The 27,036-nt window shown below is 39.4% G+C and overlaps 2 protein-coding genes across 3 annotated transcripts in view; both read left to right on the top strand.

Annotated features, from left to right (window-relative positions):
- atp8b2 (ATPase phospholipid transporting 8B2) overlaps window positions 1-1,739 on the top strand; it is a 56,438-nt gene extending 54,699 nt beyond the window's left edge. Inside the window, exon 29 of the mRNA XM_053624081.1 lies at window positions 717-1,739. The gene's annotated coding sequence lies outside the window, so the exon portion shown is untranslated. The remainder of the gene's footprint in view (window positions 1-716) is intronic.
- A 1,948-nt stretch (window positions 1,740-3,687) lies between these two features.
- On the top strand, window positions 3,688-17,569 carry il6r (interleukin 6 receptor). 2 transcript variants are annotated; one of them, XM_053624168.1, is made up of 10 exons: window positions 3,688-4,024; window positions 6,791-7,468; window positions 7,589-7,712; window positions 8,962-9,134; window positions 9,242-9,396; window positions 9,662-9,815; window positions 11,744-11,784; window positions 13,723-13,774; window positions 16,210-16,318; window positions 17,357-17,569. In XM_053624168.1, the coding sequence occupies exons 1-10, from the start codon at window positions 3,937-3,939 to the stop codon at window positions 17,547-17,549; spliced, it is 1,767 nt and encodes a 588-aa protein (XP_053480143.1). In that variant the 5' UTR covers window positions 3,688-3,936; the 3' UTR covers window positions 17,550-17,569. The 2 variants fall into 2 exon arrangements, with proteins under 2 accessions (XP_053480143.1, XP_053480150.1); XM_053624175.1 differs by having other exon boundaries at window positions 3,690-3,837.
- Window positions 17,570-27,036: the final 9,467 nt, after the last annotated feature.

The raw sequence follows: 27,036 nt of genomic DNA on the forward strand, positions 1-27,036 counted from the left end.
ACGTTATTTCACTTATACAACCGAGCTGTTGAGGACTAAGAGCCTTTCTCAAGGGCCTAGCAGTGGCAGCTTGGCAGTGCTGGGATTTGAACTCATGACCTTGCAATCAGAAGTCCATCAGCTTAACCACTAAGCTACCACTGCTCCAATGTAATCCTTCTGTGGAACATATAAATGGGATAAATTATAATAAGTACAGCTTAAAAGAAAGCCACAATTCAATACATCCTGATGGATGACCGCTATGAGCAGAACCCCAGGACATTCTGACCAACTCTGACCAACGACAGTACAATTTGCTCACGTGTGACTTGCACAAACACAGTTTGGTACGTTTTGAAATGCTGCCATGTGAAAGCGGACCGAGCCAAGGAGAAAATGCAAACATTGTAACAGTTTAAGTCCCGATTCGGAACAAAGCACAGACCTACAGGTCTGAAAACACCCTGAGTCTTCTTGAAGCACTGTATAAACAAGCACACACCTTATGTTAGCCAGGGTTTTAGGACCTGCAGTAGGATTTTAGGAAACTATTATAGCTGCATTTAAAAAACAGATGCTGTAATTAGGGGAAATATTCTCCTATAAAATCCCCCTGACATCTTTAATTCACAAGAGAAGCAGATATCAGGATGCATCTGCTTAGTGGGTCTGCCTTTTATTCACTGGTTAACATTTCATTAGCGTTACTTGCGCTCTTTTTTTTTTTTTTATAGGAAACGCTGATTGGCTGGTGGGGGAGAGTAGCATGGCACAGTGGAGCCAGCAGTCTTTCTCAACATCATTTTACAGAGGAAACGTCCATTGGCAAGTGAGAGATGTAGACATACTGAGCGTGAACTCCTCTGTTTGTCCTCGAATGTTTACACTTATCTTACACCTGACCGAAAACAAGGCCTATGATGCGAAGAACTCATTTATAATTTGGCAAAGACAGTCTTAAGCAAAAGACATATAAGTGCAGATACAGCAAAAGCACTGAACATGGTATACTTCACAAACACATACCATTTCAAATAGAAGGACACATACTGTACTTCTCCATCTATGTCTCTGTTGCGCTGTGTGTACATTTCTCTGCACAACCTTTTAATTTGAGCAAAAAGTGTTCAATTCTAAGAGCGGAAAATAGAAATGAAATGTCATTGTGCAGGTTAACAGTCCCGGGTTCAGATACTTATAACGTAACGGGAATTGCTCTTACACATCATTCACCGTGGTTGAGTTTTTGAAAGGCTGGTTTCAGTTAAAAACAGTTTTAAAGCAGATGAGACATCAGAAATGACATGACATCAAGTATTTTACCTGCATCGAAATACTATATGGCTTTACTCAGCCATTACTATCGCTGAGGGTTATATCTATTTCCTTACAACTTTATAGCAAATATCTAGCAGTGAAATTGAAACGTGAGCGGTTACCTGATACGGACGTTTAGACGTTGCAGTGTCTGAGGTAAATGCAGTTGTGTTATACGCTGGGTAGTTGCCTTGATTGAATATTAGACAATACTACTAGACAATGCAATGATCGCTAAATCACCTATATGAAAATTGCCTTGTCTAGTAGTATAAACATAGACAGTTGCACCAAAACTATCTTAGATATCCAAGTTATGATTATTGATCCTCATTTGGAAATGTTGGAAATGTCTTTATCTTTCTTTTTTTCATCATTGCAAAGAGGTTATGTATGATAACACAAACATAATGTAGAATTTCCATACTTCCTTAGTCCTCTTTTCTGTCATCCTTTTGTGTTTTATATATATATATATATATATATATATATATATATATATAAGTCCCTTTTAAGGACTTGAGATTACTGTGATTAAGTTATTTTGGTACCTGGCAATACTTTTCTTTTGGGGCTGTGTTTTTCACAGATAACTGCCACCTACAGTACTTGAGTACGGCAACTTATGAAAACGTTTGCATGTAACACAATATACACTTACTGGCCAGTTTAATAGGAACCTTTGTACACCTGCTTATTTATGCAATTATCAGCCAATGATGTGGCAGCAGTGCAGTGCACAAAATTATGCAGGTACTGGTCAGTGCTTCAGTTAATGTTCACATTAAACACCAGAATGGGGGAGAAATGGGATCTCAACGATGTTGACCATGCCATGGATGTTAATGCACGTCTACAGTAACTCGTTTTGTCATTTTGACGAATGGGATACAACAGCACCACTCTGGGTAAACTCTGGAGACTGTTGTGTGTAATGTGTGACGTGAATATTTACTGAAACTCTTGAACCTGTACATGCATTGTCCTGCTGTCACATGATTGGCTGATTGAATAATTGCATGAATGAGTAGATGTACAGGTGTTCCTAATAATGTGGATGGTGATTGTATATCATGGAAATTATGCTTGCTAAAAGAATGTTAGGAAAAGGAGGGAAAATGAAACATTCAACACCGAAATATATTTAATGTCTAATTGCTTAATTGTTGTCGTGAGCCATGACGGAGATGGTCAGTGTTATAGAAGATACCAGTGATATTTTAAACTAGTCACAATTACTGTGCTGTAATCTATCACAGTATGGATTATATACTGTCATATGCTTAGGAACTTATACATAAACCATTGGAGGATTCTGTGGATAATGGAATGCATAAAGCCTGTTATCCAGTTGCTGCTCAAGTAAAGACAATGGACCAGTGACAATGGACAAGTGTGAAGCACTTTTTGTGTTTGTGTGAATACTACAGTTCTCCATGAGAACGCAAGATGAACTCAAATGGAATAAGACTCTCGCTCAACCCTCAACCCTTTTCGCATTTATCACACCACATTGGTGTTCCAAGACTCTGAGCTGGACTACTGGAGTCATTTACTTAGAGCCATAAATCTGCTCTTTTGGATTCTACAGGAATGAACTGTGAAAGAAAGTCACACATTTAAAAAAAAAAAAAAAAAAAAAAAAAAAAATTTACCAACTGGATCTCACCTCATGTCTACTGGACCAGTAACAGTCTCTATCTAAAAGTGGCCTTAGATACATGTACTAGGACGAGTTGGGTGCACGGGTGAATACATGGCTGTATGTATTGTATGACATGACCACACAACATTACCTGTTTCATTGAGTCTGGGATAAATCTAAGCCTCATACCTCCTACAAGTGAAACATAAGAGTAGTGATTTGCTATGAAAGTTGAAATGTAGTGATGTTGAACTACTGTTTAATAATTTGTTTATTGCAATAAGAGACAAGCCATTGTGTTACTTTGTAAACCAGCATCTGTAAAGTATTAAACTATTATCTAACCCTTACATTATGAGGGTGTGGAGTCTGATGTAATGGGGGGGGGGGGGTTGGGGGAATGGACGAATATGATTAAAATAGTATTTAAAAATGGACTGTGTTTTTGTGTCTAGCATGTCACACTGACAGTTTGTCAATACGCCTCAGTAAAAACAAGGTCCAGCTGAAATGCCTTTTTATTTTTATATTATTATATATTTCATTTTTAACGATGAAGATTTTTTTTTTTAGATCATGTTCTGTGAACTCTGAAAGCATTTTAAAGGTATGCGACATATTCTGAGGTCATTTCAATACCATATCAGCCTTCCCATTCTGTTTCCTGTGTCTGAACAGCCTATTTGTCTCATTTGTGTGCATAAGAGGGGTTAAACTGCTCCACTGTTATGCAATTTATGAAACACACAGTTAGTGAGAGAGAGAGGGAGGAGAGGAGGGGAGGAACTTCAAGGGAAAACATCCACCCATCTGCCGAACGCTATTTTTAAGAAGTGGCTTAAGCTTGACAGACTGAGCTGGATTTTAAACGTCAAAAAAAAAAGGATAATGAGGTGACATTTAATGATCTATCCTTTATGTTTCTCATGATGTTTCTCTTGTTCCTGTTTGTGATCCTCGTCAACTGCAATTATTTGGTGAACTACTGAGCCATGAGTGTCCCGATTGCACTTACTCTACTTGTGCTGTGTGTGGCCAAAGTGCATTGTGATCAGGACAGTCCAGCATGTCCTCGGAAAGGTAAAGGAACGATAGCCTTCATTTCAGCTGTTACTGTTACAGATAAATGAGGAAGATGATCAGGCTGTTTGCTTATGGAATAAACAAGTTGTGTGCTCACTGTGCTAATATAATTTACAGTAGTCATATACAGTAGTTTCACAACATGGAGCAAATGGTGTGTGTGTTTATATATGATGAAGATATATATTTTTTTTAAATGCATTCAAGATAATTACATATCAACTGCCTTTTTCTAAAATAGGCATAGTGTGTGGATATAGTGCGTGACTGCTAATCTGTCTATGCCACTTGTCTCACCAACTGTAGGTGTAATAATAAAATGATTAAGTACAGTGGTGCTTGAAAGTTTGTGGGTTTGTTAGAAGTTTCTATATATCTGCATAAATATGACCTCAAACATCATCAGATTTTTACCCAAGTCCTAAAAGTAGATAGAGAACCCAATTAAACAAATGAGACAAAAATATTATACTTGGTCATTTATTTATTGAGGGAAATGTTCCAATATTACATATCTGTGAGTGGTTAAAGTATGTGAACCTCTAGGATTAGCAGTTTAATTTGAAGGTGAAATTAGAGTCAGGTGTTTTCAATCAACGGGATGACAATCAGGTGTAAGTGAGTGCCCTGTTTTATTTAAAGGACAGGGATCTATCAAAGTCTGATCTTCACAACACATGTTCATGTGTTGTGAAGATCATGTATCATGTTCATGTATCATGGCACAAACAAAGGAGATTTCTGAGGACCTCAGAAAATGAGTTGTTGATGCTCATTAGGCTGGAAAAGATTACAAAACCATTTCTAAAGTGTTTGGACTCCACCGATCCACAGTCAGACAGATTTTGTACAAATGGAGGAAATTCAAGACCATTGTTACCCTCCCCAGGAGTGGAGACCAACAAGTATCACTCCAAGAGCAAGACGTGGAGGTCCACGAGTTCATAAAGGAACCCAGGGTAACTTCTAAGCAACTAACGGCCCCACTCACGTTGTCTAATGTTAATGTTCATGAGTCTATCATCAGTAGAACACTGAACAACAGTGGTGTGCATGGCAGGGTTGCAAGGAGAAAGTCACTGCTCTCCAAAAAGAACATTGCTGCCCTTCTGCAGTTTGCTAAAGATCACATGGACAAGCCAGAAGGTTAAAATAAAAATGTTTTGTAGATGGATGAGACCAAAATAGAATTTGTGGTTTAGATGAGAAGTGTTATGTTCAGAGAAAACACTGCATTCCAGCATAAGAACCTTATTCCATCTGTGAAACATGGTGGTGGTAGTATCATGGTTTGGGCCTGTTTTGCTGCATCTGGGCCTGGACTTCTCGCCATCATTGATGGAACAATGAATTCTCAATTTTATATATATATATATATATATACCAGTGAATTCTAAAGGAAAATCAGGACATCTGTCCATGAACTGAATCTCAAGAGAAAGTGGGTCATACAGCAAGACAATGACCCTAAGCACGCAAGTTGTTCTACGAAATAATGTTTAAAGAAGAATTAAGTTAATGTTTTGGAATGGCCAAGTCAAAGTCCTAACCTTAATCCAATATAAATGTTGTGGAAGGACCTGAAGCAAGCAGTTCATGTGAGAAACCCACAAATATCCCAGAGTTGAAGCTGTTCTGTACTGAGGAATGGACTAAAGTTCCTATAAGTCGATGTGCAGGACTGATCAACAGTTACCGCAAATGTTTAATTGCAGTTATTGCTGCACAAAGGGGGTCACACCAGATACTCAAAGCAAAGGTTCACATACTTTTGCCACTCACAGATATGTAATAATGGATCATTTTCCTCAAATACTTTTGTCTCATTTGTTTAATTGGGTTCTCTTCATCTACTTTTAGGACTTCGGAAAATCTGATAATGTTTGCGGTCATATTTACACAGATTTTTTTTGTTCTCAAAGGCCAAGGTTTCACTTATTTTGCATCTAGGGTTTTCCCTAATGCTGGTAAAGCTGCTCATCATTCAGTCTAAAAGTCAAAAAACTGTGTACTATACTGATTTCTGTGTTTTCAGAATTATCTGATAAATACGGAAAATCAGTATTAAATACCTAAGAGAAGACTTCAATACTCTTAGATTTAAAGTCACTTTTATTTTTTAAAAGAGCATATGAATGTGATATAGAAGGATCAAATGGAGATGAGTCAGAGTAACATTCAGAAGACGGAACTGAGACTGTGGTGCTTTGTTGTGCAATTTAACAGTTTATCTGTACAAATCAGTCAACCGCTGTACACGCAAATTCAGGAAACTGGGGAACAAGTACAGGGGCTATTGTAATACCCCTAATAACGGCTCACCTCTATTCCTGCTTGCAGGCTGATCATTAAAATGTAAAAGTGCTGGTGTGGTCTAGATCCTCAGTACACTCAGGAAGAAAGGTTTCACAGTGTCAAGAAGGATTGCATGGGGACTACTCCAGGGTGTATTCCCACCTCAGGTTTATGCAGTTATTGGAGATGAATGAATGAAATAATTAATGAACATTCATCATCATTAGCACAGTAGAAGAGGCTTGCATGAAATTAACACAACTATCACACAACAATTGTAGCAACAATGTGAAAAAGCGAATTAAAAAAAAAGTATTAGAAAAGTAAATCAATAACAATTATTAATAAGTCTGATGGTCTTGTGAATGAATGTTACCTTATTGCAAGGTATCTGATATCTGTTTTTCTTTAACAGTACACATAATGATATCAAAATTTGACTAATTTGAATTGTTCATTTTCCCTTAGAATCCTATCCTGGTGTGCTGACCTTGAACGTGGGGTCAGAGGTCATCCTGGGATGCAGGGGCGATGTCACTGTGGATAGCGTCCCATTAGTAATGAGTACAAAACACAAAGAGAGACTTGGGAGAAGAGGAGATGTAACTAGCCATTGGAAATCTCAAAAAGCCAGAGAGAGTCCTGGTACTACTGGAATACACAATCTACAATCTGAGAACACTGCCACACCAGGCAAGCTCAAAATTCAAACTGCAACTGGAGTATATGCTAAAGTCAGTGAATCTGTAACCACTGCTAACATGGCTATAAGCTCAGCAAAGGTGCAAATGGGAAGTGGGCAAGGTTTGCAGGCTGTTAATCAATCCACTAAACCCAACAGTGTGGGCAGAGTTACAGAAGAAGGAGGGGCTTTTAGCATAACCCTGGAAATGGGTTTGAGCACTGAGAGGAGCACCACCACAGAATATGAAGAGGATGAGGACTATGACGAGAAGGTGGAGGGATTGAGAGTGACCAGGTCCATTAAGAGGCAGGCACGGTGGACCCGGAATGGTCAGCTCATGCGAGAGCGTGTGGAAAATGGTGGGGCTTTGAGACTTCCTGCGCTTCGGTTGACTGACTCAGGGAACTACAGCTGCTATAGGAGAGGCAAACTAGTTTCATCGGTTAAAATCAGTGTTGGCAGTAAGGAAACATAAGTATACACACACACACACTGACACATTGATGACAAATGATGCATAAATCCTCTGGTGTCATTCTGGTGACAAATACACCACCCAAACACTCTTATATCTCTCATAGTCCCTCCAGAGAAACCTACCCTGTCATGCTACAAGAAATCCCACATCAGCAAAATCCGGTGTGAGTGGATATCTAGACAGCCCATCATCCCACAGCCTCAGTGTTGCATGTTCCTCAGGAAAGGGTAAGGGTGTGTCTGTCTGTCTGTCTGTGAGTGTGTGTGTGTGTGTGTGTGTGTGTGTGTGTGTGTGTGTGTGTGAGAGAGAGAGAGAGAGTGAGTCATTCAAAGTTAGTGAATGTTCAGGAATGCTTTTGTTCAGATGGACATGATCCTCCATTCTTTCCATTATGAACCCCTAAATTCTTGTAAGTGATTAGTCATATCATGAGACATCTAATTATTAGTTGTTGCTTTGTCTCACTGATGTACAGGTTCATTAGACTTTCCTTATTGTATTAGACCTTTACAGTATCTGGTGAATAAGAAATCAAAACGATGAGACAACAGAGCCTAATATTTTTTTTTAATGGATTTACATTTACATGTATTCATTTGGCTTTTTATGAAAAACACACACAACTGATACAGGACCCAATTCAAACCCTACAGCTTGACTTGAGGGCTCACAACCTTCTGATCATTATTGTAGAATTTTACACTCTGTCACGGCAAACGTGTTTGGAAGAAGATGCAGGGTGCAGCTGGTGTCCGTTGACTGTGAGGATAAAGCCCTCATTTGCATGTGCTGCTCAGTGAAATCTCTTAAGCACTAAGAAAAAGAAAGATAAGGTTTCAGGAGTCAATGGTCAGGTGCACATAAAGAAACTTTTAAGGTGTGATCATTGTGAAAATAAAGATGTATACAGGCAGGGAACTTTTAGGCCTGCCATCAAAAATATTATGGTTAATCATTGCTTGATTTGAAATATTCTTCCATTAATATAATACACATCATAATAAAATTCACCATAGTTGTCAGGTCAAAACCTGTGTATCTCTGCAAGCAGTTGCTATGTGGCACTGTCTTCTACCCTTAAACAAAATTGACAATATTATTGGCCTGGTAAGGTTCATTGTGCTACACAGCTTTACGTTTTTTTTCTAATCTTAACTCACTGTGGGCTTAATACGTCGATGAGCTAGATCAGGTGCATTGAGTACAGGAAACTGCGGGGGCAGTAAGTTCCCAAGACTGTAGTTAAGACCTACTGTTTAGATCTAAATACCAACACTCCGTTAGTGAAGAGTCCAAAGCCCTCTCTCACCATTAATACATCATTTTTATAGACCTCTGGCCATTTGTATTTGAATTAATCAAGTGTTTTCACTGTATTCTTATACTGGAAATGTATAGTGCACCCCACTAAAGGTACTGTACATTTTGGTTGTCTTTTTTTGAAGAATTACAACCATTCTTTCTCTCCCTTTTCAGATTGGAGAAGATTTCCCGTGTGAATTGTTCGTACTCTGTTAAGCACTCCCGCTGCTGGTGTGCGTTACCTAGTGAAGGGATTGACAGAAGATCCTATACAGCTCAACTGTGTGTGACTAATACAGCAGGCAATGCCACAAGTTCTCCATACAACTACATTCCTCAAAACATCAGTGAGTGTATATGTATTTCTTTGTTTTTTTTTTTTCCAAAATATTTTTTTATACATATTCTAGATATGATTATAATGTTATTGTATTGTATGCTCTCTTTCTCCTAGTAAAGCCAGATCCTCCAGCTCGAGTTGTAGTAAAGTCAGTCAAGGGTGAGCCTCACACGCTGAAGGTCTCCTGGTCTTTACCTGCCACCTGGAAGCAGAGCTTTTACTACATCCTTTGTTACCAGCTGAGATATCGTCCTGAGCATGCCAAAGAGGTACGTGTATGCACGTGTGTGTGTGTGTGTTTTTTTTTTTCCCTCATATTCTGCTACTGTGTATATTTGTATATGAGAGCATAAGTCTTGTGGGAAAAACATATCTTAACATCATAAAACATTTTATGAGACATTGAGGTTTCTGCATGTATAGTATATGACCTTAAATAACAAATCGTAGTAAATGTGCATTAACATTTCAGTCTGAAAGAACCAGTATGTTTAGTGTGTGTGTGTGTGTGTGTGTGTGTGTGTGTGTTTGTAGTATCAGCAGGTAGACATAGAGGATGCAGAGCTCTTCTGGTTGATTTCAGACGCTCTGTCACATGTTCGGTACGAGGTTCAGATTCGTGCAAAAGATGAGTATGATGGACAGTGGAGTGACTGGACCAGATCTGTGTATAACTACACATGGACGGGTAATTACAGTGCACACACACATGCCACATGCAACTCCAGAATTATGACTCCTTCACCTTCAAGGAAGTTCAAAATGATTGTATAGAATAAACAGAATGAACATTACACACAATGATTCAATTATACAAATCCACACGGAATATGTTGTCGAAACACAAAATGAGTGTTTTTGCAGAAAAACATTGCACCATTTAAGATTATGGATAAGATTATATTCAAATACAAATTTACGGCACCACCCATATGTTTCCCCTTAAAATATCACGTATTTAACATGTTATGTATTTTACATGTCTGTCTAATTTAATGTCTTTCTAACAAAACACTAGTTACATGATTGTTACATACATATGCAACTGGGGTTCTACGAATACCGGATTGAGAATCTATGAATGCCATGGTATTGAGACTCAACTGGATGTTTACGTTACTAGCTTTCTTTTTCACCCCTTCTAAATAACCTGAATAATGCATGTAACAGTGTCATGATGAAGCAGCTTATGCTACTGGTAGGAGCATTGTTAACCTTGTACAAACTGGAGAAGCCGCCTAGTTGTGGCCTGGTTGTTGAATTCTGTGCAATTCTGTGGTAAGACTCAGTGGTAAATGTGAAAGCCGTACAGTGTATATGACGGGGCCAGTGCATTCTACAGGGAGAACCCCAATCATCCGTGAGTTGTGTTGTCTGTTTTGGTGTTAGGGAACCCTTTTATATCATGAGACAGAGAGTCATAATATGAACAATGAGGGTGGCGGGCCTGTGCCTTGAATGGGGGTGCATAGAAGTCAGTCATCGAAATACAGCAGCATCCGAATGCCTTTAGCCATTGGAGGAGACAGGGCTACCTTCATACATCTCAAAAACACCCAAGGTGCTAGAGAGAGGCTGAAAAGCACCTGTGTTTTGAGGTGATGAGAACATGGAAATAGTTGTCATGACTATTCTAATGATTTCTGAATGTTCATTAACACCACTCCAGTTTTAACAGTTTATCTAAACCTTAATCCATCTAAAGCAGTCCATCACTGGGCAGCAAAAAGACATACATTTGCACTTATTCATTTATTCACACACAAGAGCAATTTATAATAGTCAGTCCACCTACTGGCATGTTTCTGGGAGGTGGAAGGAAACCAGAGAACCTAGAGGAAACCAACAGATCCACTTGAAGAACATGCACATAAATTCCACACAGACCTTAACCCGAGCTTAGGATCGAACCAGGAACCATGTTTGGATGCTTCTTTAAATAATACATTTAAATCTAGTTAAAACAATGATAAATATAATGTTATTAGCAGCCATGTCACAAAGTAATATTTTTGATAACGGAATAATCATGCAGATACAGGTCACGAGCTTCAAGTAATTTTCACATATTGTAAAACATCAGAATGTAGGAAAAGTGTGATCTCTGTGACTTTGATCATGGTTGTTGGTGCCAGATGGGCTGGTTTGAGTATTTCAGTCTCTAGAGTTTACACAGAATGGTGCTAAACACTAAACAAAAAAATATCCTATGAGCGGAGGGTCTGCAAGCTGAAACGCCTTGTTGATGAGAGATATCGGAAGAGAATGGCCAGACTGTTTTAAGCAGACAGGAATGATGTAGTAACTTAAATAATCACTCATTACAACCATGGTGAGCAGAAAAGTATCTCAGCATGCACAAAACATCGAACCTTGAGTTGGATGGGATACGCCAGCAGAAGACCGCATCAGGTTCCACTCCTGTCAGCCAAGAACAAGAATCTGAGGCTATCATGGGCACAGACTCACTGAAACTTGACCGTTGAAGATTGGAAAAAGAAAAGATAACAAAATTATTACATATAGTAATCAAAATGGGGACATAAGATACAAATTCACAAACAAAACAAGCCCACTTTATAACATAAAAGTGTGTGTGTTTGTCTGTCTTTATAGCTCCTGAAACCACTGTTGCCCCTGACATTAATACCAGTCTGGTAAGTTCTACCTCTACACACACACACATGTGCACACAAGCGCGCGCACACGTGCGCACACACACAGGGGATTAAAAAATCCCTAAGGATCACAGTTGTAGAGTTGTAGAGGTTTTGTCATCAGTGCCTCCAACAAGCTATTGACAAAAACTGTCAATAGTCTTTTCTAAAACATAAATGGTAGTGATCACGTCACAATCTTTAGCTTCTATGAGGAACTGAGAGGTTTCATGCTACATTTGTGTTTTAATATTATTAGAAGCTCCTGAAAAGGCTTCCAGATAACATGTTAGCATGAAGGTGTAGTGTCTTATTAGTTTTGAGAACAGTGAGGGCTATATTCTGATGTGTGCATTATCACGACCCAGTTTTAGCATTTCCTCTAAACCTTAATTGCGACACCAGACACATACAGTTGCAATCAAAATTATTCATCCTCCACTGCAAATCAGGTTTTTTGCCAAAATTTACAGACTTTAAGTTGTTTGCAATGAACAAATCAAACAAAAGCATTTGAAATAGTTCAACACAATGAATGCTTCAAGTAGTTTCCCCGAATTCAACTGAAAATGCAACTCATAATGATTTCTCCAGTCTCAAAATTATTCAACCTGCTGAATAGAATCCATCACAACAGCACAAATATGCAAAATATGTGATGTCTCAAGCACATCTAATGCAACTAATCAAGGGATTCATTAGTTGCACCAGGTGTGTTTGAGCTGGAACACATGAAATACCTGAACTGGCTAGAGGCAGGAAATACATGAAATACCTGGACGAGGCAGAAAAAGGAAGCTATCAATGGCTGCAAGCAGATTTCTGAGAAGACTTGGTGGCAACAGGCACTGGGGCTGCTCTGGGGCTGCTTTGCATCCTCTGGCACTGGAAACCTGCAGCGTGTGGAAGATAAGATGGATTAATTTAAGTATCAGGAAATCCTAGGAGATAAAGGCATGCCGTCTGTGAGGAAGCTGAAGCTTGAGCGTCATTGGACCTTCCAACAGGACAGTGATCCCAAGCATACTTCAAATTCCACCAAGGCTTGGTTGCAGAAGTCGTCCTGAAAGATTCTACAGGGCCATTACAGTCAGCTGACTTGAACCCCATAGAAAATCTCTGTTGAGATTTGAAGGCGGCGGCTGCAGTACGCAAACCCAAGAATATTTCTGAACTGGAGGCCGTTGCTCCTGTAGGATGGGTTAAGCTTCCTCAGGAACGCTGCCAGAAACTCTGCATCTCATTTGCAGCAGATCATAACAGCAAAAGTGTGCTCCACTAAGTACTAAAGATGCTTGCCATAAAGGGGTTGAATCATTTTGAGACTGGAAAAGTCATTATAAGCTCCATTTTCAGTTGAATTTGGGGAAACTTGAAGCATTCGCAACTATTTCAATTGCTTTTGTTTGATTTGTTCATTGAAAACAGCTGAAAGTCTGTAAATTGTGACAATAAACCTGATTTGCATTGGAGGTTGAATAATTTTGATTGCAACTTTATTTACTTAATCACACATAGGAACAATTTAGAATAGCCAGTCCTCCCAGAAATTCCACACAGACCTCGAAACCCTGGTGTTGTGAGGCAGAAACACTACTTGCTGCACCACCATGCTACTGTGTGCACATGCGTGTATATATAAGCATGGACATGCAAAGGAGTAATCCTGAGGGGGTATTAATCTTTCAAATACCCAATGTAAACTCCTAATGGATAATCCTGTTGGAGAAACTTCATCAGTCATTATAGTAAAGTAGCCCATGTTACTTTGTTTGAAAGGTAGAATGCATTAAGTTTTAAATGTGTACTAATAATTGTGTTGTCTGTTTAAGCAGAAAAATGTTTGCTTTTTCTGCAAATTCTGTTCAGATTAATTGTTGAGGACAGTATATACATGCCCTGTCACTTAAGAGCTGTCTTATCTGCATACTGTATTAGGGACCAATGTGGATATTTCCTGAAGGTTCTGGGGGGTTGGAAGATGAAGTAGGTGAGTATGTTTGCTGTGCTTATTACAAGCAATGAAAACTCAGTTATTCAAGATAGACTTACTTAAAATTAGTATGCATCAGTATCTGACTTTAAGAATTTATCCCTTAATCTAATATTAATAATTAGCAAAAAAAAAAACAAACAAACAAACAAACAAAAAGCTTACAATAAGACAAAATTTCTTCAAACAGCATAATAAAAATAAGTGAATGTCTTAAATTAAGGCACCATAAGCATTGCTATTTCTAGCATTTTTATTGAAACAGGGATAAACTGCAACATACTGTCAGATTGTAGAAGAACACCATCTACAGTATATACTCTACACTACAAAACATGACATTTTAGCAAGTTAAATATCTTGAATATAGTCAAAATGATCCAGCATTTCCTATTAAAAGATTATAAGAAGCCTAATATAAGATTATGAAACCTATTTCTAGACGTTTTCTTTTTATTATTATTATTTTATTTATTTATTTATTTTTGTAATTTGAAATTGAAATAGTCTCTGTCTATTGGCAGATCATTTTGCAAATATTAAGCATTTATTTCTAGAAAGGAGCTACGTTATCTACCAACAGAACAAGAAACGTCAGTAAGCATCGTAAAATGTGTCTAAACATAAGCTGAATAATCTTAGATTTGGTTTCATTTTATAATAAGAAATAGTAGATAAATTTGACTATTCAAGATATTTTTACTTTTTTTCAGCTAATTTTAAGTGAACTTAGATGTACCTTTTAACTGTATTTGAGGTCATATCATTAACCAAGGTTGACAGTGTAGAGCAGGGGGGTCAGACATACGGCCCGTTGGCCAATGAATTTTGAAAGTGAAAAAATTCATAAAAGACACAAATTAGAAAATTTTAATAAAATGCTATTCCTAAATTATCCGCTAGGGGAGCACTGTTTTTTGTCAGAGCACATCCCTGGGACTCAGACCGAACAGCAGATGGTAGCAATACGCCTTCTGCTGTTTGTTATTAGACTGTGACCAGTTGTAATACACACATGTAAATGATAATCGGAAGCAAATTGCACATGTTTGTCTTAAGAAATCTGAGGTTGTTCATAATATGTTTTGTAAAAGGATATTTCATTAAATATGAAGATTTTCCTAATATATTTGTACTTCTTTGCATGAAAACAAAGGGAAAAACATGGACTTATTGTTATTTATAGGATTAATTATGCTATGATTTTACTGGCCTGGCCCACTTGACATCTAATTATGCTGTATGTGGCTCCTGAAATAAAATGAGTTTGACACCCCTGGTGTAGAGCCTAGGTGCGTGCGTGCGTGCGTGTGTTTGCGCCTTTGATCCACTTCAAATCATACAATTTGCAAGGACTACTGGACATTTATATATGGAATATACTGCCATGTTTAAACTGCTTATTTTGATTAGGTTTGCAGCATCTGGCAGACACCCTCATCCAGAGTGACTTACAGAAGTGTTTTGAAGTTTCTCTCTCAAACACATCCTCATGCTAGTTCACAAGTTCAGGGACTAAGAATATAATTGAGAAAGGTTTGTGAAACCCAGTCATTTAATTGACTTTAATGAAAGGAATATGAACAATACAGAAAGTGAGCCAACGCAAACCCATAAATTAAGACAAATAAAACTAGTTTATTATAACAAGAGAAAAGCCGCTACATAAACAGAGGATGGGCCACTATATAAACAGAGGATGGGCCGCTATATAAACAGAGGACGAGAAGGAAGATTAAGGTTACACTAAGGAAATTGATACTTGTATGTTTTTTTTGGAGGATCAAAGCTGGCTTATAAATCGGTTCCGTTTGCTACAGCATCTTCTTTTAACACTGTACAACACTTCCAGCATGTCAGCTGAAACAGCTTTAAAAATGGCTTCCCTGTGTGATGTGTTTGATCACCTGAGTACAGTGTAGATATATTTTTTTTTTCTCCTCTGTTTTCATGTCGCACCATTTTCTTGTCACCTATGTATGGAGTTGTGAAGTAGGACCTGAAATTTTCAATCTTGTTGAATGGCTGATACTGTAAATGGTGGGGCATACCAAATGTCCAATGGGGGTGAGTCCCACTTGTCCCTTTAGACAGGTCACCACTGCTAAACACTTTATGTGAGTCAAAGGTCTCAAATAAAACTAACTTGAGGTTTTCCCGTTATAAATATGATTTTCAAACATACTAAACATATCTAAATTAACAAGTAGATCCAATACAGGTGTTTTTTTCATAGTTATACTTAATGAGGTACAGTATGGGTTTTTTATTTTATTTTAAATTAATTGTGTTATTTTGTTGTCCGTCATTGATCAAGAGGGTACTGCACTAAAAGGCAAAGAAATCATGGCATCAGTAATGTAACCACCTTTGTGAGTTATATATGTCCATGACATCTCTCTCTCTCTCTCTCTTTCTTTCTGGTGTGACAGAGATTAGACCTGCTGCTGACGGTGATGGTGTAATGTGGGTGAATGTGATGTGCGTAGTGGGAGTCTGTCTCCTTTTCACCTTCGTTATAATCTCTGTCTACTCTCTCAGGTACTTCTACACTTTCTTAGTTCAGTTTCTGCTTCATAAATCCACAGTATTCTTTCACGTTAGGTCACAGGCCAGTGATGGAGCTGAACAATAGTGGAGTTAAAAGAGGCCACAAATGGCCCACTGGTAGTCCTGGGATTTGAACTTAGAATCTTCTGGTTACTTGTAAGCACAGGTTTACTCCAGGTCCCTTATCACAATTGTTTTTTCCTGCTATGGCTTTCCATAGTATATTCCCTAAAATATTCCAGGACATCAGATCTATATTAGCATTCCTAATATGCCTTATTTATACAGTACATTTTGTACAGAATACAGCTTGCATTGCTTAAAACATTGCCTAAACTGAGCATAGTCATTTTAATGATCACAGATTAATTATGTACAGTTGAGGTCAAAAGTTTACATATGCCTTACAGAATCTGCAATATTCTTTTTTTTTAAATAAGAGGGATCATAAAAATTGCATTTGTTTTAATTTAGTACCTGGATAAGCTATTTCAAATAACAGATGTCTACATATACTCCACAAGACACAATACTAACTAAATTTACACAAATGAACCAGTTCAAGAGTTTACATACGCTTGATTCTCAATACTGTGTGTCGTTACCTGGATGATCCACGACTGTGTTTATGTTTTGTGATAGTTGTTCATGAATCCCTTGTTTGTCCTGAGCAGTTAAACTGCCCACTGTTGCTTATCCAGCATCTTCTGCATATTTGACCCATTTCCAAAAGTAGCTATATGATGTTGAGATTCATCTTTTCACACTGAGGACGACTGAGGGACTCGTACACAACTATTACAACAGGTGCAAACATTCACTGTTGCTCAAGAAGGCAACACGATACATTAAGATCCAGGCGTGTGTGAAATTTTGAACAGAATGATCGGTGTAAAGTGAATATGATGCACAATGATTTAAACCAGAGGATGATCAAATAATATTAAATAAAAAGTGAACTGGTTTGCAGTGACCACCTTAAGGTCCCACTGTTTTCCTCATGGGTTTCTGTCTGCCTTTCTCTCTCAGAAACAGAATGCCATTGATGTCTAAAAAGAAAAAGGAGAGTGTCTCTTCAGCCTGCTCTTGTTCCTCTCCTACTCCTCTCCTTCAGCAGCCCCTGATGACTCAGACAAGCAATCATCAGGAAGGGGAAGGGGAAGGCATCTACTTACACAATGTGGACTACTTTTTTTCTCCCAGTGAATCTTATAGATCTTGAGTAAAGAATCTGTTACAGTGCCAAGGCACTCTCTGAAAGCACACACACACACACACACACACACACACACACACACACACACACACACACACATACACTGATTTGCCTCTCAAAATGGTTTGCTTTTCTCCCATAGACAGCTCTCTGATCTTCATGTTGGCTTCCATTCTTTATAACAACAAATGCAGTTTTCACAGGTGAAACTGAAGTCTAAAATCAAGAGTAGATGTTCAGAGCGATTTATTGTTTAGACAATCCATCTTACAGGACTCACCTTGGTAACATGAAACACTTCTCAGTCACATGTTCCAATATTTTTGCTTACAAATTGGGTTGTCTGATACAAAAGGTGCTACGTTCTATGTCACTAAAACACATCTACATATAAACACCATGAAATAAAAGCTGAAATTCTAAACTCATATTCATCTTTTGATCTCACACCCAAATGTCTTCAGCCTACAGCAAAAAAAATTTTTTAAATGTATTTTAATTAAGTTGGATCTGTTTACCTGAGGAACCAATAAATATATCAAGTCATATATATAAATAAGAAAAAAGACTGGAGACTATGACCCAGTCAGCATATTCATTGAGTACTTCTCCTCATGGAATAAACTTCAAAGGGCTACTACCTGGATCCTGAAATTCAAAAAAGTGCTTCTGCTATTCAGCAGAATGCATACGTATGTGCATTCTATACTCTATTCACAGAATCCTAAATCCAACCATTTGGGCCAGTTTGATAATAGGATGATTGGAGTCAAAACTCAATTTGGAGATGGAAAACTTGGAGAACTTTCTACGGAGCATCTTATACATGCAAAGAAGGCATTAATATGCTTCAACCAACAGCAGTCCTTTCCACGTGAATTTAGTTGTCTGATGAAAGGACGTACTGTTAAGAAAACCAGCAGTACAGTGGTGTGTGAAAGTTTGTGAATTTTCTACATTTCTGCAAAAATATGATCATCAGATTTTCACACAAGTCCTAAAAGTAGACAAATATCCCAATTAAACAAATAAGACAAAAATATTATACTTGGTCACTTATTTATTGAGGAAAATGATCCTGTATTACATATCTGTGAGTAGAAAAAGTATGGTTGACCAACAAAGATACGTCAAAGAGCAAGACGTCTAATAGTCCACAAAGTAACAATTGAATCCAGGTTAACTTCTAAGCAACTAAAGGCCTCTCTCACAATGGCTAATGATAATGTGCATGGTAGGGTTGCAAGGAGAAAGTCACTGCTCCCCAAAAAGAACATTGCTGCCTTTCTGCAAGTCAGAAAGCTAATTGAAAAAGGTTTTGTGGATGGATGAGACCAAAATAGAACTTTTTGGTTTAAATGATAAGCTTTATGTTCGCTTAAAGGAAAACACTGCATTCCAGCATAAGAACCTTATCCCATCTGTGAAACATGGTGGTGGTAATATCATGGTTTGGGACTGTTTTGCTGCATCTTGGCCAGGACTGCTTACCATCATTGATGGATGAAGTATACCAGTGAATTCTAAAGGAAAATATCAGGACATCTGTTCATGAACTGAAACTCAAGAGAAAGTGGGTCATGCAGCAAGTAAATGACCCTAAGCACACAAGTTGTTCTACCAAAGAATGGTTAAAGAAGAATAAAGTTAACGCTTTGGAATGGCCAAGTCAAAATACTGACCTTAATCCAATAGAAATGTTGTGGAAGGACCTGAAGCAAGCAGTTCATGTGAGGAAACCCACCAACATCCCAGAGTTGAAGCTGTAATGTACTGAGGAACGGGCTAAAATTCTTCCAAGCCAATGTGCAGGACTGACCAACAGTCACTGGAAACATTTAGTTGCAGTTATTGCTGCACAAGGGGGATCACACAGAAATATTGGATACTTGGTGCCATTTTTCCTACTTGGAAGTTTGTTGATGCTGGAATGCTGAATGATGAAGCAGAAAATGGCAGAATTACCTTTAAGCCGTCTAACCTGCGACTCACCTGCATATGTGTGTATGTTTCATGAAAATTAAGATAGAATTAAAACACAAGGGAGACAAGCATGGGAAAATACGGGGGTTTATTGCAGATGGAGGGTAACATAGGTCAGGTCACAGGGTTCGTGGAAGAATAATTTGTAGGAGGATACAGGAATGTAGGATATGGAGAGAGGGGGAAAAGGCATGAGAATACTCTGAGCTGCTGGGTGAATATGGTGTGGGGCTGAGAGAACCAGAAGCAGGGCTAAAGCCATGGTCAACCCCAGAGATAGCCATGTCCTCATCAGAAGGATTCCCAGGAAAAAAACCCGAGGGTGTCTCTGTTTGAGTAGAAACAGCCACGGAAACCGTGGCAAGTGTTATCCGGAACCGTAAGGGGGGGGACCAGAAACATCAAGGCCAGCAGTGAGGGCTTCAACTAGCAGGGACAGATCTGCTGAAAGGTGCTCTAATTGATAGCATGTGTTTAGGTCCAGGCCTGTGTCCTGGAAGGAAGGAGGGAGAAAACATTGTAACATTGTGACATTGGCCTCAGGCATGAGCAGAACCTGGTTGGTTGTGATGTTGGTTTCAGGCATGAGCAGAACCCGGTTGGTCGTGACGTCGATTTCAGGCGGGAGCAAATCCTGGTTGGTCGCGATGTCGGTTTCAGGCACGAGCATAACTTGGTTGGTCATGTCTACAGCCTCGTCGATTTCAGACTGGAACTTGGCGTGGGAGGTCACCTTGTTGACCTTTAGTTGGAACTTGGTGTGGGAGGTTGTCTCTTTGACCTCGGACAGGAATTTGGCTTGACAGGTCGTCTCTTCGACTTTGGACCGGAACTTGGCTTGAGAGGTCATCTCTTTGACTTCGGACAGGAACTTGGCTTGAGAGGTCGTCTCTTCAACCTCAGACAAGAACTTGGCTTGAGAGGTCATCTCTTCCACAGGAAATGGGCTTGAGAGGTCGTCTCTTCAACCTCAGACATGAACTTGGCTGGAGAGGTCATCTCTTCGACCTCAGACAGGAACTTGCTCTGGGAATGAGATCGCCTCGTGGGTCTCATGCTGGAGCTCTGCAGGTGAGACTACTTCGTGGGTCTTGTGCTGGAGTTTTGGGGAGGAGGTCGTCACGTTGACCTTTGTCTGGAGATCGGCAGAGGAGACCACATAGTGGGTCTCAGGAAGGAGCTTAGGGGAGGAGCTCACCCAATTTGCCTGTTCATAATAGGTGGTGAGCGGCACAGCAAGTGTTTCTGTGAGGCAGGCCTCCTCCAAAAGATCCTCCAGGACGGCCCTGGATTCTGGACTGCCGAACACCATGATGAATAGTCCCACAATCTGAGTTACATTCTCCAGTCCCCTGGATCCCATGGCTACTAGACACTGCACCCACTGGCGGGCTGGGCAAAAAAAACGGGACAACATGAACCTTAGCCATTGCATTTTGCCAGGCTTGGGGTCCACTAGGCTTGAAAAATAGAGCTGGCAGTCAACAAGAAAATATTGAGGGTAGCCATGAAACCCATCGTACTGATCTGGGAGATGTACAAAAGTCCACTGAGGAAACTGGATCGAATCCAAAGATGGGATGGTTCACTTGGTTTCCTTAACATGATGTCTCCTCTGTCTTCCTGCTGCATCCATGGTAAGGCAAAGTATTCTGTCACGTATTCCACATAATGAAGGTTAGGATGGATACAAGTGCAGATAAGAGCTTTTAATAAAAAGAGACAGGCAGAAATTTCCAAATCATAAGACAATGGCCAGGCGATCAACAAACAGGCATAAACGAGGCAAGGCAAGAATCAAGAATGAGAAACCAGAAACTAGATCAAAGACCATGAATCAAAACGAGGAACTGGGTACAAACACTTGGTATGGTGATAACACTCAATACTTCACCAAGTCATTGTGTTAAAACAGTCTTTTTATACTGTGGTTGTGAATGCTTGTGAATTTGATGCAGATGTGTGTGATTTAGAATGAATGAGTGTTCTGGGAATTGCAGGCCATGTTTGTAGGCCACAGTGCAGGATGGGAAAGGTAGTCACTGGTTTGCTGTGACATGATAGTGACACAATAACAAGACAGCTTCATTTGTATTTTCATACGCTTGTAATATAATAAATGTTCTACATGTACCTCTGTAGCCCTTTCTTATTGAAACCATTTTTTGATAGGAAACTAGTTGAGGTGCTGATGACATGAAATAAAAATATTATACGGCAATGGCAAGATGTAATAGTGGTATTTTTGTTATATTTATGTTGCCGTTGATTTGTGAAGGTTAAAATATTAATTTAACAGCTTAGTGTTGAATTTACAATTGCAAATTCAAATCTTCTTTCAATTTAATTACTTTCTGGACTCGGCCAGACTCGACTTGGACTTGAGTCCGACTCTACCCCTTTTGGACTCGGTCTCGATTGGTTAAGGACTTGGTCCAGACTCAAACTCGACAAAGGTGGACTCGGACCGAACACTAGTTATTGGTACATGTAAGAAATAAAAACAGTCCACTGTTGCACCTTTAAACAAGTTATTTAAATAAGGTTAATAGTTTGAACATTGGGTGTTGCTATAACGTAAAGAAGAACCTGAAACACTCTCCATCTACCCCTTCCCCCTTCTCACAACAATAATGATATTAATATTACACATAATGTTGCCAAGCTACTGATGGCACCAAAGGCACAAAAAATAGAAACCAGGCAAAAAAATTATGGAAAGCAGAAAGGCAAGTGGGCAAAATGAGTGGTTTTATACTAAGATCAGAGAGAAGTGTCTGTTTAGTTTGTCAAGAAAAAGTTGCTATAATGAAGCTTAATGCAAAAATGAAGATTAACCAAAAATATTATTTTGATTACTTAATGCCCAAGAAAACGTTCTCATACTATTTCTAACTCCTTTTTCAAAACCAGTCTTACGATAATACAGCATGCATGTTTTAACTAATCCAAGGGAAGGTGGAAGCAAGTGCAGATAAACTTTATTAAATAAACAACTAACAAACACTGTCAAGGAAAGAACCAAAAACTAGAAAAACTATAACCAAAAAACTAGACCAGGGCAAGGCTAGGAAAACAATATAAATGCAAGCTACTCACAATACAAACACAACAACATAATAAAACAACCACCATACTCAGCAACTGAGGAGGGAAAACACAACTTTTTTTAGGGGAACTAATCAAGGGAACACAAAGCAGGTATGCACAAACACAGGAGGTGATTACAGTCTACAGTAGAAGTCATTCAAAAATGTGAGTGAGGGTACTTTCTGGTGGTCTGGGGGAGAATTACCCCTTAAGGTGCGGCTCCTGAAGTACCCAAATCTTAGGAGGGCCTGGATCCCTGGGTCAAGCAATATACCTACTGGTGCCAGAGGGCAGAGCGACTACCATGGCGAGACCAGAGGGGGTGCAACGACCACATCGAAGCAAGAGGAGGAAACGACAGAGGCGTGGTCGAGTATCAGCTGTGGATGGACTCCAGACAGGAATGGCCGAGTGGGTCCAGTGCCAGTGGCCCACGACCCTGGACAAAGCCGTGCAGCTGGTGGAGGATCACATGATGGTGAGCACTGGTCCAGGTGTCCCCCCTTTCCCTCGTACTCACTCTCTCCCTCTCTCTCCTACTCCTTCCTCAGTCTCAGCTCCCTAGAACCAAGGTGCAGGGGCCTCAAAACTGGCCCCCCAAACCCGTTTTCCTCTCCGCTGTTCCTCCCCCTTTCTCCTTCACCTCTGATGTCTCCTCTAACTCTCTCGCTCTATACTCTCTATCAGCTTGTGCCAGTAATGATTAAATTCCGATAGCAAAAGCATAAAGTGGAGGTGGTGGTTAGTCCTCGCCTCAACCATTCAATAATTCTTGGGAAAATTGTCCAGGGTTTCAGGCATAACTGAGGGAAATGTTTGTGGATAGGTCCTGCAGTAGTGAGGTGCGGTATGGAATGTGTGCAGTGTTGGATTGAACTAATTGTAAATTGGTGCTTTTAGGGGCCCACGGTGGCTTAGTGGTTAGCACGTTCGCCTCACAACTCCAGGGTTGTGGATTCAATTCCCGCCACAGCCGTGTGTGGAGTTTGTATATTCTGGGTACTCCAGTTTCCTCCCCAGTCCAAAGACATGCTTCAGGACATAGTCCAGGCCCTTGTCATATCAAAACTGGACTATTGCAATGCACTACTCTCGGGCCTCCCAGCCAGCTACATCAAACCCCTTCAGATGATTCAGAATGCAGCAGCACATCTCGTCTTCAACCAGCCCAAGAGAACCCATGTCACACCCCTCTTCATCTCCCTCCACTGGCTTCCTGTAGCTGCCCATATCAAATTCAAGGCCTTGATGCTCATGTACAAGACTTTGTCTGGAACAGCAGCCTCCTACCTCAACACTCTCCTGAAGGCTTACGTTCCCTCACGCAACCTGCGATCAATCAATGACCGATGCTTAGTGTGGCTCAAGGTCCCTATCCAGAACTTTCACACTATCTGTCCAACAGTGGTGGAATGATCTTCCAACCTCAATCCGGACAGCAGAATCTGCCAGTATCTTCAAAAAAACAGCTAAAAACCCACCTCTTCCGTGAGCACTTAACCAACCCCTAAAAGAAAAAAAAACTTACTCCTTGACTCTACACACTTTGCTTCTTCTAGAACTCAATTAAAGATCATGTATAGTAGCACTACTTGTATTGTTCTCTGCTTGATATATCGCTTTGCTCGTATTTCCTATTTTTTAAGTCGCTTTGGATAAAAGCGTCTGCTAAGTGAATAAATGTGATGTAAATGTAATGCTTGGTAGGGTGATTGGCATGTCCAAAGTGTCTGCAGTGTATGTGATTGTGCCCTGTGATGGATTGGCACCCTGTCCATGGTGTGCCCTGCCTTGTGCCCCATGCTCCCAGGGATAGGCTCCAGGTTCCCCATGACCCTTAAGGATAAGTGGTATAGAAAAGGGATTGTTAGATGGATGGTGATTTTAGTAAATGAAAATATGGCTGTACGGATTTGTGTATTGGTAGTGCTGTTATATCATCTTGAGATATTACTGTATTGTATAAAGTTTACTTGTAGTTATGTTTAATATCTGTCTATGTGCTGGTTGCAGATTATAAAGTTTTGAATTATATTTAGTGTGTAGACTTTTACTGTAGTTATTCAAGTTTTTCCGATGTCACGTTACTCTACTAATGGAAATGGTATGAATTTGTTATATTCGAATATGTGTAAAATAATAATAATAATAATAATAATAATAATAATAAATAAAAATAAAAAACGTATTCAGTAAAGCTATGCATCTTGTGGGTTTTGCTCATGGTTCTTGTCCTGGGGGTTGGAAGGCTCAGTGAGTACTGCTGTGCTTAATTGACAAGCCTCACAAATAAGGCATCCAATTTATCAAAACGTGTAAAACAGGTTCTAATTTTATGCCTAAGAACTGCCAGTATGCACTACAGAACTGACATTGTACATATGTACGCACAGATGAATGTGATGGAAAATCCTACACATTCTAAATTGCTCTGCTTCTCCATGTTTATATAAAGGAACACGCCCAAAGTGCCATATATGGAAAAACTTCCTTTTAAACGAGTGAATTTATGGCTACTTTTGTGCATTTTAGTGCCCTAATTACATTTGGAAAGCCTCTGGTGGCATGAAAATCCCTCATAATGCATTGTTCCACTGCTGCATTTGAAATGCAATGTACTGCAGTGTGAGCGATATGTAAGATGTGTCATAATTTGGCTCAAAGATGGTAGTGAAATGCCAAACCAACTCCAATTTCTTGCCGAAATGTTTCCTGCTTATTAAAAAGCAAGTTCCTCCCTGCAAAACTCTCTGTGTGCTGAATCTTCAATCTTTAAAGGTCAGCCATTGTCTGTGCCGTCCAGATCAGTCTTTACACATGCTATTTATATGATTTTACTCATGACCAGTGCATCAACCCACTTGACTGGGTTGAATAACACCTACACTGGGTGTTCAGGGGTTGCGTTCTAACTGGCCACCTCCCACTCACCATCACCCATGTCTGCAACATCAGAAAACACCTCACTGCTCTGTGCTCTTTATTAATGAATGGATATGTCTGTATTTCACAGTTCATGATGGTGGTGTCTGTTCACACCCCTGGGTGCAGGAATGCGGGCCAGAATAAAGTTCCCTCACCAGTCCCTGGTATTTTCCATAATATTAAAAGCATATTAATTAGCCTATAATTTTATACAGCCACAGAATGAATCGAAACTACTTTTAAAGTCTTAAAGATTACAAATGCAATCACTCTAAGCTCCCCCATGAGCCTTTTGCACAGGAGGTCCTGGCTTGTGGTTTGATGATGATGATGAAGCACAAACCACAACCACTCTTGAAAACCAATACAGCTTGTGTACTGTATTTCACATTAACACAATCAAGGAAATGGTGGATGCGCTTCACGAATCCATTCTGATTGTTTTTCTAAAAAAAAAAAAAACCCATTATCATACCCTGAAATTGTGCTGCTGAGCCAAATGGGCAGTGCAGCTAGCTGTTTTAGAGTTTAAAACCACTGCGTGGTAGAGATGATTCAATTCAATGCAAAAGAGCTTCTCTAGTCAGCTAGACACCCAACTTTCAGGATTTTACATGGACACGCACCGGCAGATTTGGAGCAAGGACGTTTATGGAAACGAGGCTCGGTGTCCAGTTCCACCGCAGTGGGACAGCTCAGTCCGAATCAGAGAGAACGATCACCTCATCTGGGTCACACTGGGTTGCAATGTTCACCTGAGAAATATAATAAAACACATTCATTAGAAAATCTCATTTCTCAAATAACAGTAACGTTATGAGTTTTCAAAGTGTCTCATCGCCAGCACAAGCTTAGCATCGGTGAGATGTACCTGCCTGAATTATTGGCACCCTTCATAAAAATGAAACAAATGCTGATATAAACACACCACACAATGATTCAACAGGATCTTCTTTGTTCCAAGAAAAATAATTTTCTTTTTTTTTTAATAATAATTATTATTCTCCAATATGTGCCAAAATTACTACTTATCATGTAGAGGGTAGTGTTTAGGTTGTAGGGTGCAATGTTTAAGGTGTAGGGTGCAGTGTTTAGGGTGTAGGATACAGTGTTCCACTTTTTTGTTTTGTCATTTCAGGAAGAGTTCCAGAAACTGGTGATCAGACAAAGGCTAGAACAAAAGATGAGGACACTCTCTCTCTCTCTCTCTCTCTCTCTCTCACTCACTCACACACACACACACACACACACACACACACACACACACACTCTCTATTATTCTATCAATCTAATAATATTAATTATAGTCCAATTATTAATGCAGGTAATTAATGATATGCCTACACCTACACCAAACCCTAATCTTGACTTCACTAACCAAAAGGAAATCTTTTGGGTCTTTTTTTATTTATTAAACAGCCACAAAGTTGAAACAGTAACATATTCCTATCCATCCAAGATATAAAAACATGCCCACCCCCAAGCACCGCACATA

Source organism: Ictalurus furcatus, chromosome 1 (assembly GCF_023375685.1).
Source record: "Ictalurus furcatus strain D&B chromosome 1, Billie_1.0, whole genome shotgun sequence".
NCBI classification, from domain to species: domain Eukaryota; kingdom Metazoa; phylum Chordata; class Actinopteri; order Siluriformes; family Ictaluridae; genus Ictalurus; species Ictalurus furcatus.